General features: G+C 33.5%; 1 protein-coding gene across 4 annotated transcripts in view; it reads left to right on the forward strand.

Moving 5' to 3' along the window:
* The window catches only part of LOC118185672 (neural cell adhesion molecule 1-like), a 213,227-nt gene that overhangs the window by 31,123 nt on the left and 162,344 nt on the right, over nt 1-19,760 (forward strand). The window contains exon 1 of one of the 4 annotated variants that reach the window (XM_085816545.1): nt 13,818-13,951. The exons of 2 other annotated variants lie outside the window; for them this stretch is intronic. In XM_085816545.1, coding sequence (XP_085672671.1) covers nt 13,894-13,951 — 58 coding nt within the window. In that variant the 5' untranslated portion in view covers nt 13,818-13,893. Of the gene's footprint in view, nt 1-13,817; nt 13,952-16,960; nt 16,983-19,760 lie in introns of those variants that run through there. One more of the 4 variants, XM_085816547.1, reaches the window with a different exon arrangement.

Genomic DNA, 19,760 nt, shown 5'->3' on the forward strand with positions numbered 1-19,760 from the left:
GAATAATGCGTTATCATCCCAAGTGCGTATATAAGTAAAATTTTTTTATTTTTTTTAATAATTTTTTTAAAATTTTTTTAAATTTTATATTTTTTTATTTAATTTCATTTCAAAAAAATTCTGCTCAAAACAAGTCGAAAAGTAATTACAAGATTTGACCCAAACAAGGAAAGAAGCTAACCTAAATGAAATTCTATAAAAGTACATGCAATCAACTCACGATTTACTGAAGGTACTTTACCCCTCCATGGGGGGGGGGAAGTATGTTTGTTTAATTAAGAACAATGGGGAAATGACTGAACTTATTCTCCGGATTAAATTGCTTGAAAATATAGGTAAACTTTTATTAATATTCTTCTGTTAATATATGACTTTATTGCTCTTTCTTGTGCATTATACTGGCCTTGGATCAGTTGTGATTTTGTGATAACCGTGAATGTCATCTTCGATACTACTTTGAGAAACTGACAGCTGCCATATAGGTAAATGTTTGTGATGATATAAATCCACTGCATTCTTGAGAGGTATTCCTATATAAAACTGCAAGAAATAGAGGTATTTTTTTTTTTTTTTTTTTTTTTTTTGTTTTTTGTTTTGTTCCGAACTTGTTTGGTGCGAAATACTAACATAAGACATCTTGACTCCAAAAGCATAAATAAGGAAAGATTATCCACTATCATGCCATTCGTCTGATGGTATAGCAGAGTTGTTTGTCTTCTGTATAGCAAGAATTTTTTGCAGTCTTCTAAAAATGGCAACTTTAGCGGTTTTTTATTTTTAGCCTTTACTAAAAAAAGTTCTTTTAACAATACATGAAATTCATTGAATTTATGAAACTAAAAATTTGACAAATTTAATTTCCCTTTCCATAACCATTTTAAGCATACTCTTTCTTTTTAAATTTTATTTGATCTGGATTGCTTTAATCTTACTGCAAAACTTTGTAGAACATTCTATGAAGATTCAACCAATGTTTAATCAATTAATATTTATATTTAATTTTCATTGCAGTATTTGATACATACTAAGTGTGCATACACAAAATTGTGTACATTAATTATTATTTTTATTGTGTATAAAATTACTTTGATAAATTAAAGCTTTCTTTCCCTATTCAGGATTTTTGTGTAAAAATGTAAGAAATTTACCAAATGATATCACCAAGAACATAAACTTTAACTAGATATTAATGTATTTAATGTACAATGTATTAATGTACATCAGAATCATGTTATAAACAGCTGAATAACTTGAATCATACATTATAAAGAGAGTTGAAGTCAATTTATAGAGTTACTCTGAAATGGTGCCTCTACGCAGTGCCAAAAATTTTCCCAGATTGCCGGTTTTGAACTCGAAAACCTTCTGATTTTTGATATATTTTATATACGTCAGCCTGCGTTTTGCGAAAATTCCAAAATAATCTATTTTTGCTGGGGAAAAAAAAAAAAAAAAAAAAAAAAAAAAAAAGAGTTTTCAGTTTCAATCAGTTTTCTGAATTACGTGCTTCCACGTATCCATCAGATAACGAACACCTCACTACACTTGTATTTGATCTACACTTATACCTCGTAACCCCAATTTATACATTTTTTATAAGCTACCGACCAAAGGTCCATCACCTTTTTTAAAACCCTACTAAATCGCATCTTAACTCTTTTTTGGCCTTACCTCCATAGAGGTGTGGCCACTGACACGCCTCTGGCTCGCGACGAGTTGCAGAAGGAAAAATGGGCGGTACTCTTTTGTTTTACTAAACTTTCTTTAATGTTTTCCAACAGAAACGTTTTCAGTATTTATCTTCACATAGCTAATTAGCAAATTTTTTTTATCTCGGGGAATTAATTAGGTCATTAATTTATCATATGCATTATTACTCATAATTAGTTCCTTATTTGGGGTGTGGAAGTTTAGCCACGTTTTTCGTAAGCCTTTTTATATTTTATTTTGGTCAAATTATCTAGAACTTCTATCGTGCATGTTATTCTAAAATTATAACATTTATATACTGTATTTACTTGTTTCGATAATTTTAAAATTCTTCGAAGTAATTTGTTAAAATTTCGAATGTATATATTCGGAAAAAAAAAGGGGGGGGGTTTTCCCTTGAACTGTTTCCTTAATTCGTCTGTCTAAAAGAGAGCATAGCATTTTTCGAACTCTCGTCGAGATACAGCAGTGAAAAATAGAGAAAGAAATCTGCATGGCAGTCAAAATTGATGTCGTGTACGGGAATATTCTTAGAAATGATATGATGACTATTATAATTTAAGCAGGTGTTTATTCTATTCGGAATGAAAGTACATGTATTTATAGATATGTAGTAATAAAAAATAGTTTCAAAAAGCTCTTTGCTTATAAAACAGTAGAACAGATAAAATATTGCATTGTGAACTTGCATAGAATTTCGTCCAGGTGGAATAGCAGCGCCTTTTTTCCAGAAGAAGAAAAAACATTTTTTCTTAAAAAGTGCGAATAAATATATCATTGTCAGATTTCAAAATGACGCTCACGAAGCATTACTTTTAAATATTATCTTGCAAATAAATTGTAACAGCAATAAACTTTTTTTTACTTTTACACTGCTAAGGAGGACTACTGACCGGGAACAAGCCCTTGCAGTATGATGTCCACCCTGCAGACATTTATTAAGTCTAAATTAAAAAAAAAAAAAAAAAAAAAATGGAGCATCTCTGCTTTTTTTTAGCTAATTTTAATTTATTTCGTTTAAGTCGAAAAGACGGAGATTAAGAAATCCTATTATCTCCGCTGTGACTAATCAACTGAAATACGGCGAAGAATAAATTCTAATAAGTCTTGATTTTAAAAGCCTAAGCTGTTAAAATCTCAGATATTAAAGAGACTCCTGTATCGTAGAATAATTTCTCCAAATATTGCTTGTTCCTCTAGAAACAACGAAAATGAGCATTGGAGGGCCCAGAAATAGGTGCTGGATCTGTGTCCAGCACTGTATTATGCCCTGGCTTCCAGAACTGTTTGCGACAGATTTATGAGCATTGACAAGCTTGGTGAATTACCGACAAAAAATGACTATTTTCTGTTGACTGTTTTTCTGAAATACACAAATTCTGTTATTCAACCCTGTATAATGCGGTATTTCAGATGCTAAAAGCCATGTCTTCTAGCCGACACACCATGTTATACAAGCCACTTATAACGACGTGTTAATATGAAATGATCATACTTCGTCGTGATGTGAATGAACATTGTGATTTGAATAAAGAATGCTCATAATCAAATCTCTAGTCTAGATCCAATTCCACGATCTTCCTAAGTGGTTTCTCTTTGTGCTGCTGCTTGGGGGTAGGGGGTAGTAAAATTCTTGATGCATAGCAACGAAATCGCTGTATTTTATAACCGAAATCGCTCCATTACTTCGCTGCAGTTTTATACTCTTGCATAATTAATTATATATATTTCCAGGCGTCTTCTAATGCTTGCCCAAATCCCACAGCTATAAAATAGTCATCCCTTTCGCACAGTTCAGTAGCCACGCTGCGCTAAATAAATGACAGGGACTTTAACACGAACGTGTATGAAAAAGACGACAGAAAAAAAGAGAAATATGGCGTAATCCTAAGGCGAACGTACTTTCAATTGGAAATCCCTGTTCATGGTAAAAGGCACGTTTAGTGGTAATATTTTTTTTAATGCCGGCTTCATCTCTTCCTACAAGAGCTTCCGTCACGCTCGAACTTTGTATGTGGCAAACTGCTGACCCAAACGCTTTTTATTTTTTTGCTTTTTGGCCATGTAGCCCCTCTGTGCTCAAACATTACTGACCAGAAGTGCATCACGTTTGGATTGGTATTAATTTTTATGCTTCAGACCTCAACTTTATTATTTATTTTATTTTGTATTTTTATTCCCCACTCTTGGCCAGCTTCCAGTCAGTGGCTGGAGTTTAATGACAGCCATGAAATTATTTAAGTGTTGGGGAAAGGATTCAAGCATTCTTTCTGCATTGGCGGAAAGCCGTAAATTAAATATAAGTTTTATCGCCGTGTGTTTCCAAAGTAGCCAAGTGTTCGGGGACTTTGATGCAGTTTTAACGAAGGCGGTGTGTTGGTGCGCGTGCCTGAGATACTATTTCTTCAGTGGTCAGTAACCCGAAGAATGTTGAAAAGCCACATTTAGCGGAAATTGTGTTATTATATGCATAAATTGGCAGAAACTGAATTTCAAAACCGCGAAACGCAGATTTTCAAACTAGTAGGCCCACCAGCGGCCGAGCGGTAAAGTCGCTGAACACTGGTAGTTCGGTCCGAGGTTCGAATCCCGCGAACGGGCTGGCTGCATGGGTGTTTTCGTGGTTTTCCCCATGTGTAACGTGTATACGAGCCAGTTTCCCTTAGAAAGTCCTCTACGAAAGGCATCCCTCCTCTTAGGCAGATAGCCCTAGTGTGCTTTGCCATAATTAAATACACCGACACCGACACCGATCAAACTAGTAGACCAGACTATGATATATACAGATTTTCATTAATACCTTTCCATACTGTCTTTATAACCCTTCGAAGACCTCTATGATGAGTCATCTAGTAGCTAGTGATACCTGCTTATGAAAACGATGGGCCGGAGTTCGAATCCCGAAGAAAGTATGGATGTTTATAAACGCGATATCCATTAGCAGAGTAGTACGTTCTTTCAATACAAGGTGTATCAAACTGAGGATAGCAAGCAAAAGTTAAAAGTTAAAATTTGCAAAAGTTAAATCATTGTTTAACGTGCAAAAGTTAAAATTTTTGTAATACAATGTGTGGCAGAATGGGAAATTTGAACCCCAAAACGCAGTAGATTATGAAGAACAAGGGAAACGTTAAGTCGTTTTAATTACTGAGATTTTCAAGAAATAATATTTGATATCTACAAGAATTGTTCAAATGAACAACCAGCAAATGCTGTGCATGCATTATAACGACGACTAATCTTGCTTCTGAGACATAGATTGATTTTATTGAAGATTTTATCGCCATAATTAGCGTTTTTCCTGCAGAAGTACGTACAGTTGCCAGGCGCCCTCCAAAGTGTACGCCTTCGTCGTCGTTGGGTTGCATGTGTTGAGATAGTGATCGACGATTTAAACTGTTCATGTAAATTTCAAATATAATTACTTGTGAATATCCGCGATTAAAAGGACTTTTCGTTTCACATCTTGTTCTGTGTTTCCACGTTCTCATTTCACATTCCACCAAGCACGAAACTTATTCCTTTTGCCATGTTCTATTACCCTTTCAAGTTGTAATCTTCAGTTCTGTAACATCTTGTATACCATTGCACGTTCTGTGGCAAGAATCTGAAGAATCTTTAATCGTTACCAGTCCAATTCTTTATTGGGTAATGAGTATTAATTATTAACCTGAAGAAATGCAGATGTAATGCACATCTGAAAAATTTTAAATATTTACAATCTATGCCCATAAATCACATTCGGAAGATATCAAATGTATCATTGTTGTAAGAGTAAGAAAGCGCCTGATCGAAAAACAAAAAGCCGCAAAAAAAGGGCAGTGAACCAAAGGAAAAAAAAGATTGTGACTTCTATGTTCTAAGACAATAATATTGTTTGCGTATATTAGCTTTAAGCACTACCAGCGTAATATCCGAAAATGTGGTATATCGAGTCACTAAGGTACTAATTACTACCAGCGCAACATAGATAAATTGTGACTTAAATGATAATAAAGACACAATCGATCTGTGTAAAAGAGACTCTCGATCATAATGTAACAAGCTAACAGAAATAATTACATTGGGAAAGAAATACTTTGACCCCCCAACAATTTTATTTACATCGTATTTTTTGCCCTTTGAAAAATCAATCGTAGCTATTTAATTTTCTTCATCGTAATCTATTTAAACCGTAAAAAAGCATAAATGAAATCAACTTTCCCGGAAGCTACTCAGAATCTCCAGATTAAAACTGGAGGAGAAAAAATGGTTTAACTTCCCCCCCCCTAATTCCTTAATCCCCTGTTTTCTGTTCTACGAGCCCTCGGATATGAATCCACTTACTAGAGTTGTTGGGAGTTCAATGAGAGGACGTTATTTATAATTTAAAGTTAAACGCAGCTCAAGTTCATTGGTTGTATTACCCGCGGTGATCCTGGATTTTCATTTTCTGCTCCAACTATCCCGTAGCTTGAATTAAAAGCCGTTTTATTTTACGAGTGTGTTGGGCTCAACTGAGCACTGGGCCATTTCCGTTAATGGAAGATACTTGGAATCTCTGCAATTTATTGAAGTGATTTTCGTGCTGTGATGTTTAGACAACTAATTTCATTGTTGTCGTAAGTGTCCAAGCGCGAAGTTGAAGACTTCCGTCTATTGAAGTGCGCCAGCTTGACAGCCTAGCTGGTTATTGATTATTGTTTTGAAAATGAAGATATTGTTCGGTTTGTGCTTTACATTGAAAGGTTTGGTTTGTTTTGAACGGTTCTAAATCGCCGAGTAATTAACTCCTACGTGGAACGTTGAGAGTTACTAGAACTTCTATACACCGTTGGTACGCACTCATTTTAATTGAAATATAATTAATCTCTCTTGACCAACACTTTCGTAAAGCGACCATCTCAGAAAAATTTTTAATGAACCTATTTTTCACACTTCTAGAAATTGATGAATAATACATCCTCCAAAAACCAAAATCATCTGAAAATTTGGCTGGTCTTCTTAGAATGAATAGCCTGTATATGAAAAGCATTATTCCATTAGTGAAATTTCTTATGGAGAACACTTTCCGTAAACGAACACTTCTGAAAGTGACCAGTTCTAAGAGCATAAATAAACATCACTATTTGAACATCATGAATAGCGATATCCTGGAAAGCGATCGTCTCTGCAGAAACCAAAATCTTGTGGTACCATAAGTGGTTGTTTTAGGGATATTAAACAGTACATAACAAAGCATTTGACTAAGTTAACTTAGCGAAACCATTTACAATAAAACTTCTTTAAAACAAGCTACACGGTTTCAGATAATTTTCTATGGATGTGATCGTCTTAGAGAGGTCTTATTCGGTACTCATGTATGGTTTCCAAAATGCTATTAGCTTTTAAATCTTTTAAATGGTTTAATCTTCAAGAAGTATTGTTTTTAAAGGATTTTATTACATTTATCTTTCATAATTTAATTTTTTGTTGACCACAAAAACCTTGAATTGGGACTTTTGCTTTGCCATTTATATGTATAAGTAGAATGTCACCATTGGTCGTGCAGGTATAATCCCACCGTGTTAATACTGCAGCAGCGCCCCGACTTTAACGAATCCGAGAGTCTAACATCCCTCTTCCTCTACCAGCAAACCACTCGAGAGGACTCTAGGCTCACCAGTATATTAAGTGCCGGCATGTCGCACAGGCACTAAACATTTTCAAACTTCCTTGCCTTCTCTGGGATTGGAACTCACTCGCAATCATATGGCAAGCAGCATCGCTAACCACTATTCCGATGAGGGTGGCAGGTTCTCAAAAGAGTTATTAAACTTTAATTAAATAAATAAGAAATTATATTTTTTTCCACATGAAATTGTTCTTAATACCATGACCTTCTCTAAGCCGACCATCCATTATTCAGGTGATTCTGGTCTTTTGTATAAATGGTTATCTTAGAGAAGAGATGATGAATACTATTTTCAGAAATACAAGTGACTTTCATTGTGGTCGTCTTAGAGGGTGGTTTTCACGAAAGTGTTCATCTGTATCTCTTTTTTAGCTTAAGGAAACACGTCATTTAATATATTTTATGTATTATCATTACTATCATCATCATCATCATCATTAGTAGTACGATCAAATCGCTATCATCATCAATACAATTAGCAGTTTTTTATTAATTAAAGTAATATCATCATGGATTCATGTTAGTTAATTTTTGTGTTTTCAGTTACGTCATGACTTTCCTTTGTTAATTAAGCAAATTTTTATTCAAGCAAAGTACTTGCTTGTAGTGTTTGCTGCATATTTTATATGAATGAATTTTAAATTCCATTCGGTATAATTTAGTATTACATGCTTTTCAAAACATTAGCAATAAAACTAAATTAAAAAAGAATGCATTTAAGTGTCTTAAATTTTTTATCAATGAAGCAAGCATTAATGCAATAAATTACAGTTTGTCCTGGTATGCACCTTAAACGTGGAATTTGCTATTGTTAAATGCTAAATATACATTTCTGTGAGGCGGATATGAGGAATACAGGAGATTTAAATGCTAATAATAAAATGTCACTTCATTATAAATTTAATCGGAACCATAATCACTACCACATTTTATCTCATTTGATGATACTTTTAAATGCAGACAATGGAAGGCAGAAAACCGTCACCGCATTTTAGAATAGTTTATTCGAAAGCAAGTATTCTGATGTTATTCGCATCCTCAATTTACATTTTCCTGTTTTCTGAGTAAGTGTTTTCATAAAGCAGTGGTTTGACAAGTTAAGAGATAGTTGTTAATGACTCTATATGACTCGCACAATTGTCGCTAGTGGCGAACACAGAGACTTCCATTGAAAATAGGATCCTGTTACCTACGGAAAGCAAGATATATGATAATTTTAGGAGGAACTACAGCTGGGTCTCTTATCTTTATTTCACTGTCAATTATTGCACGGAAATGAAGTCCTAAATTCAAAAGAATAGTTTCTGCATTGCAACACCCCTCTGAAACAACAGTCGAGAGTTCCGGACTGTTTTGGTGTTTGCTGTATGCAGACGGTCGCCTTCAGACGGATATTCAGGACGTATGTACATGTTCTTAGAAATGTTTATCATTTTCAAAGACGGTCTTCTTAAGAAGTCTGAATGTATTTTGAAATTTTCCTTTTAAACAATTTTACATGTTTTGACAGAAAGTGATTTTTCTTTCTTAGAGTATAATTTCATTAATGTGAGTTTAGTTAAATATCTGTTAAACTTGATGCTTACTGCAGTGGAACCTTCATAAGAGACCATTTTAAAATCCAAATGCTATTAATGCACTCTGGAAGTAATCGCATCATCTGCCGTGGAGTATCAAAATTTACTTATATCCTCAAACTCCTCACTTTAAGATGTGATCACCTTACGGAGATGGTCGCTATAAGAATTCTAACTCAGAATGCACTCAGAATCGATGATAGCTTTATAAAGTTTTATTTTCTCAAAGGAAGATTTAACAGGAAGGGATTTATTAATTATCTTATATCTTCTCAAAGGGAACTTCCCACAAAAGTAATCCTGCGGCTCTTCAGTATCAGCAGTATGAGATAGCACAATCAATAGTTACCACTTCAAACTGCTAAGAACACTAAGCACAAAGCAACGAAAAGGGCATCTGAAGAGCGAATCTCGCACGGAGACCTCTCAATACTACGCAGTCAGTTTTAAATTAAAAACTGCGATCCGGTCTTGTATTGTTCCCCCCTCCCCCCAGACGTCGAGAAATTGTCAATACCTTCGACTTCTCGAAATTACTGGAAGACATTAAGGGTTGCAGTTACATATAAGTGCCGGATACAATTACAGTTACAGTTACCAATTTAGCATTTAGACCAATTACAGTTATACAGGCACCCGACCAAAATATCACGAAATGGTCTCCAATATTAGTGACTTTTGGCATTTTCTGGCCAAATTTGGCAAACAAAATTTAGTCGCCGAAACCATCACCAACTTGGCCGATATCTTGCCAATTTAGTGAGATAACTATTTACCTAAATGTTAAATGGCCCTGCACCTGTAATCTTATTTTTCCAGCGAAGCTTCGTCTCTTGAAGCATATCCTGTTACATTACACAAGCGCTACTACATTTTACATATAATTTCTCTAAAATTATTTACATATATACCAAATACGTAACATTATTATTAGCTCTTTTTCTTGTCAGCTAATGATCACTCAGTGTACTGCGTCCATTATCAGTCAATAATGCCAGTGCTTATTTTGTGACTACAGTTTTTATTCCCTCAGTAAATGATGTAGAACATAAATAATAATCAGTAATTGATGTGGCTTTCTTATTAAATCATTTTTCGCCTTTCTTAAGATGAAAATTCTCTGGAATCATAGGTGGTCGTCTGAGGGAAGTGTTATATAACTATAGAGACTTGAGATCATTTGGTTGATGTATGTATGAAATATATTCTTATTTTTGAAGATACACTGTACCCTGCTACGGCGATGGCTTTCCTAAGATGACCATCTCTAAGAATGACCAGTATTTCGCTGAAATATATATCGATGTTGAACATCAGTTTTCTGAGATGACTATGTTTACTATAAACCAAAATCACTTCGAAAAATGCGTCATTAAAGAGCATTGTAATCCTAGGCTTTGGCGGCCTAGGATCTGGTCTGTAATGTTCTAACATTAGTGAATGCCACTTATTTCCCATTCATTCTTTAAATGGGGAAAAGTGTGCGGAATTATCGCATCTTCCCGGACTTGTCACAATGCACCCGCATTACCGGCACATATCCTTGAGTGCCTGGATTTGTCTCTTGTGGACCTTTACGGGTCTCCCAAGCTTGTTTTCGATTTTCTAAAGGTGAATGGATGAATGGACTCGTGGACCTCGTCTAGTATATTCCTAGGCATGGAGATTAGTAACAACAATTTATTTGACACCGTGTTTTAATATATTTATGGCTAAGGATTGTATTGCTGCCAAACGTTTGCAATAATGGTGGAGTATCAGCGGTCTTCGCGAAAAAAAATAAGCTGTCACAAACTTCTTAACAACTAGTAAATGTCTGGAAACCATCAAGTTTTACGAAGCAGGGAAATATGATACATCAATTGTGCGGGATTCGAACCACGGTTCTTCCATTTCCAGCTGAAAAGTGCAGACCACTTACACCGGGAGAGCACACGCGGGAAGATGCGATAATTCCGCACACTTTTCCCCATTTAAAGAATTAATGGGAAGAGGCATAAGACCCAGCCGACCAATCTAGATTCTGAAAAGTTATCATTCAGTTTCAAATTCGGGTGGAGGCCGTCAGGTTTTTCGAAGCCAACAGAATGCAAAATCAATTATGCCTTCTCCAGGATTCGAATGAAACATCTTTTAATAACTACTCGGACTTGCTAATCACGCTGATCACGCGAGCACAAACCAGGTTATAAAAGGCGTCTTTATAAATGTTAAAACGTAAAAATGTTTATCCTTTCCTAGGTTACAAAGCGTAACTTTGCACCAAGATATATAAATTGCTAAGTTTGATTACCTAAAATAAGCACCACATAGCCTAGAAAGCAGAAAGAGAAAGATACTTACCAGTCATATTTTAAAAGCTGGAAGTATGCAAAACAAGATGCAGTTTAGACATCACTGTAGAGGCATATTTTTATTTCTTTCCGCCAAGAAAAGCAAGCAAATCACTGGTTTTGATCGAAACACATTTCGCTGAATATCAACCTCGATATTGAAACATCTCTTGATTATTATGCATTATGATGCAACATATTCTTAAAGCTGAAAGAAGGAGAATTAATAAAAGAAATTCTTTTCCAGTTGTGTCAGCATTCATTCAAATATTCCAAATCGTGCAGGGAAAATCGATTGAATCCTTTCATCGTAATATGCGCCAATATGTATTTTAGAATCCTTGAAGGATGCATTTGAGCATTTTTGTTGGAAGAATTGCGGTTGAAAAGAGTTCCGCCTTTAGTGTTTCAGATGCTAGTAAAATCTTAAAATTCATTTCTTATTCTGTATGCTGGAAAGACATTGCTACACGAGGGTATTTTATTTGAATCGATATGGGCTTCTTCGATGAGTTTACAGATTCCAGGCGTTTTAATAGTATAAGAAAGGATAGTAAGTTTGCTGTCGCTTGAATATTTATTATCAAAATTTGAAATTCACATGTGGCATTAGCTAGCTGTGTAGTTAAGCACTAGAACGCCCAACTTTGAACAAAGTGTAAAATTTATTTCTAGCTGTAGCGAAATTTAAAAGTAGTAAATTTGGTATAGTTATTGTAAAAATGATAGTTTTAACTTATATATTATAAATATTGCAGTTTCATTGAAAGGGAATCACTTTAAACCCATAGTAGATTTAGATTTTTTTTTCCTGCCATTTATAAGAATTTTACCTTTAATTTTTATTCCATAAGTACCATTATATTAAATATAAACAACCTGTAAAATTACTTTGAGTAGTAGTTTTTTTACTTGTTGTACGTAAATAGAGGGAATCCTCTTGTAAGGACAACCTTTCGAAATCGACAACCTCTGAGAATGACCAAAATTTCGAAGAACATATATAATGGAATACCTTCTTTTTAAGTCAGTCATGTCCGCAGGTGACCGAGATCATTTGAACCATAGGTGGTCATCTTAAAGAGGGTTTACTCTATTAATACTAGGTGGATTATTTAAGCTGATAATGCAAAATATTTCAAACAACATATAACAAGCGAATTGTTTTGAAAAAGAAATGTTATATATGAAAAAGAGTGAAAACAAACGTATGTTTTATTTGGTAAACTTCTTCAAGGTCATTAAATTTAATCAAAGAATGTTAAAGAAAATCTTATAGTTTATTGGTCTTTATTTTCTTGTAAGGAAAATGTACAAATTTTTTAAAACATTTACAAATTTTCTAAAACGTAAGGCTTTTTAACCTAAAATCATTTAACTTTAATTTGTAGCATTCCCTTTTAAAACGATTCGTTTATGAGATATCTCGTGTTTAATTCCAGGATATAATCTTAAATAGTTCCTCGATATATAAAAAAATGAGGAATTATATGGCATGTAATTTTGTTCCCTAATTTACAAGCTGGTGCTAGGATTCCAGTGCTTTCATAAAACACAGTAAGGTTTATCCAGGGAGGCATTTATGAAAGGGCGCGAGCTCCACCTCATTATTGGCCCACCAGCGGCCGAGCGGTAAAGTCGCTGAATACTGGTAGTTCGTTCCGAGGTTCGAATCCCGCGAACGGGCGTTTTCGTGGTTTTCCCCATGTGTAACGTGTATATGAGCCAGTTTCCCTTAGAAAGTCCTCCACGAAGGCATCCCTCCTCTTAGGCAGATAACCCTCGAGGCTTTGCCATAATCACACACACACACACCATCTCATTATTCTTCCTTAATTTAGAAGAAAAGGTGTGCTTATTTTTTTTTTAAAAATCATTGGATGGTTTAGGATTTCCTTGGAACAAGAAGCCCATCGCGATTGCTAAATCCACCTATCCACCCATCGCGTAAATGAGAAATATAATTAACTTAATGATAAATAGCGTTTAATAACTTAATGATCAATAATGTTGTAACTTTTACACATAATGTGAAATTAATCCACTCCGAATCGTATTTCAAGTTTTCGGTAATGTTCAATCACTGTTTCATTTGGCGCCATAGGAAAAAAGATTTTGATTGTATCATATCGGATTATTATCGAAGCATATCATCAACATCGATCTTTTATAACGGTCAAAAATGTAGAAACCGGAAGAGAAAAACATTTGCGGACATTGTCTCCAAAGAAGATATCTTTAGCGCGTCGTTGGAATATCTCATTATGGAACCCACGGGTTCCGGTGCTTTCTCCAGGACCTCGAGGACACGGTAGAGTAAATCCCCGATTCTCTCCATGCTGTCTTCGCATAGAGAAGCAGAGGAGACACGGTCAATTGCAGGAACAAAAGCTCCCAAGCTGTTTCTCACGGAAAATGTAGACTTCATTCTTTGCTTTGGATGTAACGACAAACGAATGACCAATCATATTGCCGTCAGAGGCATGCTTATTTGCCTGCCAGTTTCATTCAGTGTTTTGTTCTCGCAGTTTTCGCTCGCGTTCTGTCAGTTGGTTATAAAAGCATTTTAGCTTCTTTTATCAGTTGGTTGTAAGGTGTTTGACATTTCTTGCATAGTATCATGGATATTATCTTCGCCCGTTTTTGCAACTTGGTGAAGCTTCTGAATATATCTGCAGGTTAGTTAAATTCATGATGTCTTTTGATGAATTTCCGTTTCTCAGAACTTGATTTCCACCCTTTTTTTTCGTCTATTCGTAGCTTTATTTCATTCTTCTATTTTTAATAGTATACTCTGGTTCTAACGTTGTCTGCTTCTGTAAACGTTAGCTATTGTCATAAAGTTTTTATTGTTATTGTTATCATTACTTTAGTTGGAGAATTGTCGTTGGATTAATTTCGAAAATGCACAAGTGAAGTGAAATTTCTGAATGAATATTTTAAATTTAACATGTAAAAAAAAAATGAACAGTTTTGAAAAAAGAAATGTTATAAATGAAGATTAACTGGCTGTAAGATTGAAAACAAACGTGTGTTTTATTTGGTGATAATTTTCAAGGTCCTTTGCAGGTTAATCAAAGATTGTTAAGGAAAATCTTAGATTGTTTATTGGTTCTTATTATTGTAAGCAAATGTACAACTTTTGTAAAATATTTTTGGCATTCGCTTTTTACTTAAAATCAGATAACTTTGCTAACAATTAACAACTAACAGTTAATTAACAACTAAAAAAGCTAGACGTTAAGAGCTAACAAACAAACTAGCTAGATGCTAGAAACAAACTTGCTAGAAGATGCTAGAAACTAGCTACATGCTAGAACTAACAAAGCTAGATGAGATTTTCAGCTTTATTGTTAGATGAGTACAAAAAATTCAGCTTTATAATGACATCATCAATTGTAGAGATAATTAAAAATTAACATTTCGTAGTATAAACTGTTTAACTTTAAATCGGAGATTCTCAAACTTAATTTCGTAGTATAAGCTGCTTAACTCTAAGTCAAAGATTCTCAAATTAAGTTTCGTGATATACTATATAAACTATTAAGTGTAAATGAGAGATTCTCAGACTAATGACCTACTGGAATCGTGAGAAAAATATTTGGGATTACGAAAGTAAACTCTTTTTTAAGTGACTAATTATGCAGCTGACTCTAAACCCTCTTTAAAACGACCAGCCATGGCTCCAGGTAATTTGATCTCCAGTGGAGATGTTCTTATTATAGGTGGTGGTGTGGTGTATTTAATTATAACAAAGCACACTAGGGCTATCTACCTAAGGAGAGGGATGCCTTCGGGGAGGACTTTCTAAGGGAAACTGGCTCGTATACACGTTACACATGGGGAAAACCACGAAAAGCCCGTTCGCGGGATTCGAACCTCGGACCGAACTATCAGTGTTCAGCGACTTTACCGCTCGGCCGCTGGTGGGCCCTCGTTATAGGAATTATATTAGATACTCCTGTTTGTGTTCTCAAAAACTCTATCCACTTTTAAAAAGGTCACCTTCGGAAAATGGTCGCTTGTAGAGGATTCACTGTAGCTTTATTTATACGAGTAATTTTTTGTGATGCTATATAATTTAAAGTAATGTAAAGTTGGTTATTATGTTTTTAAGTGTATTCAAATCTAATTTACATTCTAAAAAGTGCTTGAAAAAGTATTTTAAAAAAGCTGTACATCATACTGTAAATAAGTCACAATTTTCGATAGACCAAAATGGTGGAGGTCTTAAAAATGATGTCAGAAAGGAACAAAAATCACTAAATAATCAGGTAGCGGGAGTAAAAGTTTTAGAGTCAGTGCTGTAGTGAATCGTTTAGACTCTGAATTCTTTTTCTTTTTTTTTTTTCGGAGGGGGGGATATCGTATTAAATGACAGCGAAACACATTAATTTAAACTCCACAATAAACAAAAAATTCAGCTTTAGAATAATGATGTTTTATTAAAAAGCGATAATGCATTTCAGGGATGAGAGGAGAATTCTGAAGAAGAGGGACCTATGCTTTGAAATGCGGATACTTTAAAAATAACATTAATTTATTATTGAGTTTCACATAATTTTAAAAACGATTTCTTTCTGTTTAAATATTTAGCAATATTTTAAATTTATGCAATGTTAATATTTTTCGATAAAATTCAGAATCTAGAAGCAAAATTTTAAACACACCTAAAAACAAAGTTCAAAATATAAACACAAAATTTTTCACAATTTAAAAAATAAAGTATTTAATACGGTTTTCCTTCTTAAAGATTTAACACTGTTTCAAAATTATGTTCGATTTTAATTCTTCTATATAATCCGTGTACTTAAATTATGCTTGGGAATATGTATTTCTCACAAAAAGAGATATATATATATAAGTTGTTTTTCCCGCCTTTTCTACACGTACATTTATAGAATGTTCTGGAGATATTTAAAGCGAACTGGATTAGCTGACGATGCTGACGTCATTTCTTGGAAGCTCCGCCTTTCCAGAGGCTATAAAAAGACTCATAAAAGAATATCGGGGCTTTTTCTTAAATATAACGATGCAGTAAACTTCATACAAAAAGTTATTAATAATTCTTTTTTATTTACTCCGGAAATATGATTTTGTAACTGCATTTCTCCTGACCAATAATAAATGGATCCTGTTTTTTAAACTTATCGTCTGATAATTTAAGCTACGACTACATCTATATTTCTTCAACGATCTATTTATTCTGGACAAAAGCTGGTACATCACATACACATATATATATATTTTAATGAACACGCATGTAAACAGGCGTTGCAGAAAGATTAGTTAATGATAGCTTCAGGTGTTATGTTCTATTCTGAATAATCAGAATGAAACCTTTTTTCTTGTTATTTTTTAACAACGTATTTGAAGCATTGTATGTATAAAGAACTATTTGTATTTTGGAAACAGAGGTAGATTCTGATAAGTTATAAATTCCGAATTTAGGCCAAGGTTAGAAGAACAATATTGTCCATCAATTGCTGGCACGGATTATGATAAAACCTTGTTTTTCATCGCTTACGTTCTAACTCATACAATTATGTTAAGGAAGAATATCTTTGAATTTTGTCTTGCATCACATATTTTAATTTATTAATTTTTATTATCTGTGTGATTTTTTCCCCCTGATGTTAACTCTTGTTTTTTCCTCTTTTTCAGGTAAGATTCAACACTTCGTCTTATTGTTCCCTTGACATCCTTTGAGTAAGCTTCTTTTGTTTGGAAATAATTTATGTGAAACAGTGTCCATGACAATACTAAATTTAACCATTCTATCACGGCAAAAAGAATTACAGAAAACTTTTATAGAAATTAATAATAATAAATTAGATAATACTAAGTTATTTTACCGCGAACATATTTACATTTTTAGCCCAAAAGGACAATTTTCCCAGAAGGGCTATGAATTTTGTTTTAGCATTTTACGTCGTCCACTATAAAACGGTGTTTCTCTTTTCATATTGTTTCCATTAAATGTAAGAGCCCTGCATTATAGTTAAAGAAATTAAATAATGAAACATCTGCATGAATGTATGTGTGTTTCTCTCACTGTGAAAAAAGAACGGTGCCTAGAGACATCAAATTCTGAATAACATAGTCCTCTACTCGAATATGAGAATCTAGAAGCCCGAATTTGGAATTTGTTTTATTATCGTTTTCATATTTTGTAAAACTTTAACGAATTTTGGATTAACAATTCAACGATTTCAAAGCGAGCAATGACAGCACTGCAAAAATCTTTTAGCGCGCGAGACTGTGTATTGGAAATTCTAAAGATATGCTCTTTTTAAATATTTTATGATATTGCTGTTGAATTGAATTTTACGATTTTAAATGTGAAGGACATGATACTCAGTAAATAAAGGTAACACACAAAACGTTAAAAAACGCCCTTTTGGGCGTAATATAAAATCTGAAAGCTGTTAGTTTTTTTTTTTTTTTTCCCTGTTTATAGTTTTTTGCAACTCTTTTTCAAAAGGAAGATTGAAAATTCGTCTGAGCCACTTTTTGGAAGCATAAAAATTTATGCTTTTTATTTTAGTATTTCGAAGCAGTAAAATTTAGCTGTTGATTTTTAAAGTAAGTATTTTTGGGAAAGTTATATTTTCCTGTTAATTTGGGAAGTTAGTATGTAAAGTTCTTTATATTTTCTATTAATAGAAGAATTAAATAAACTAATTTTATTGTAAAGCTTGCGGTTAAAATTTTATAAAATTAATATTTTAATTTGGAATTCAAAATTGTATTTTTCTACGTCGATGAAAATGTATGAATAGAATTTTAAAATATCTAAACTTCACGTTTGAAATGTTTACTTATTATTACTAATTAGTTTACTTGTATTAAGTAATTTATTTCTTAAATATATATATTATTAAAGAAATAAACTTAAATGAATCCACTAGCTAAAAAAATATGTTAAGATTTCTGATTTTATTTGCGAAAGAAAGAGCTTTTTAATCAAAAAAAAAATTGTTTTCTCTAGTTATGTATTAATTTTTTTAGTTGCATTAAAAATAATTTTTTAGTTTTAAAAGAATGAAAAAAAAATTTTTTTGAAGCGTATTTGTAAAGAAAAATCATTTATTCATTTCTATTAAATAAATGAATTAGACTGATAGGATATTTTTCACCAATTATTAAAATTTTTGAAATAAACATTTAAAACAATATACAGGAATCATTAATTTTTTTTATTAATGAGTGAATTAGATAAAAAGCTGTTTATATAATTCAAAAAAACTCTTTAAATTTTATATTTTTTTATTAATTAAAAGAAAGTAGTTCATTTGGGAAATATTTGTACATCGGAAAATATATTTATACATCGAAAGATTTGAAACACTGAGTTTGAATACCTTATTGTTAATTTTTGTAAAAAGAAAAATTAATAACGAACAGCAAATTACTGAATCGTTTTATGCGCATAATTCTAGCATTTTATGTTCGTTTTCATGAGGAAGAATGAATAGAGAATTCATGACGTGGAAATTCTTCCTTCGGCATCCTTTATTCGCCTCACTGAGTCATTTTCCCAACATTTAGACCTGTGCAACCCCATTTCATTTATCTTCTTCCATGGCGCTACGAATACGCATAAAATAATATCGCCCTTAAAAGAGGATGCTTAAGCTGAGGAGTCAACATTGCCAACTATCTTCAATTAATGCGCCATCAAAATGAATCCCTTAATAACCACCTGCCTACGGCTAAGCGCAAGTGTAGCAAACAAACGAATTACGCACTGTAGAACACCTTAGTCATAATCCACCCCAAACACCCGTACGTAAAATTCCTGTCCGGACATAATTAGCAGCATAACTGCTATAATTCCCAAAGATCCAGAAATGTTAAAAAGCATACAGAAGCGAAGTATTTATTCTCTTTTCTCTTTTAAAGAGTATGGCTTCTGCACACGGGCAACAAGCACATCAAGAAGCCCTCTTGACAACGGGCTATAAACCGGTGGTTTATTTCGGTTGTAAAAATATGTGCTTAAAGTGCGGCAGGCTGAAAAAGCATAAATTTGTTTTAAGTGGCGTATAATGCAGAATAGTCTTACGATGGAGGAAAAGTGTTGAGAAAAATAAAAAGGGTTTATTAACCCCCTTTTCGATGATAGGTACACAGCGTTACTGTTTTTAGGAGGGAGGGTGTATGCTAATAAACTATGTTATTCAGAGGGTGGTTCCGTCTTCGAAGTAAAGTGAGAATGATATTTATGTTGTAGGTTTACCTCTTAAAGGCCATCAAGAGTATTAAAGATAAACTTTAGTATTATTATGATTATTTATTTATGTTCATTTAAGTTCGGCGGGAATGCGTGCGACAAATGGCTGTTATTTACGTGGTTTAAATGCTGAAATGACGTATTTGGATTTGATGTAATGTATTTTAGGCAATCGTTATGGTGTAAGAGGAATCAGTATTTGTTAGCAACAATATAGCAAGTTGAATTCGCTACGTACGCATTTTTATTAT

This window comes from Stegodyphus dumicola, chromosome 5 (assembly GCF_044657685.1).
Source record: "Stegodyphus dumicola isolate Sdum_Otavi_A_Nest chromosome 5, ASM4465768v1".
Taxonomy (NCBI): domain Eukaryota; kingdom Metazoa; phylum Arthropoda; class Arachnida; order Araneae; family Eresidae; genus Stegodyphus; species Stegodyphus dumicola.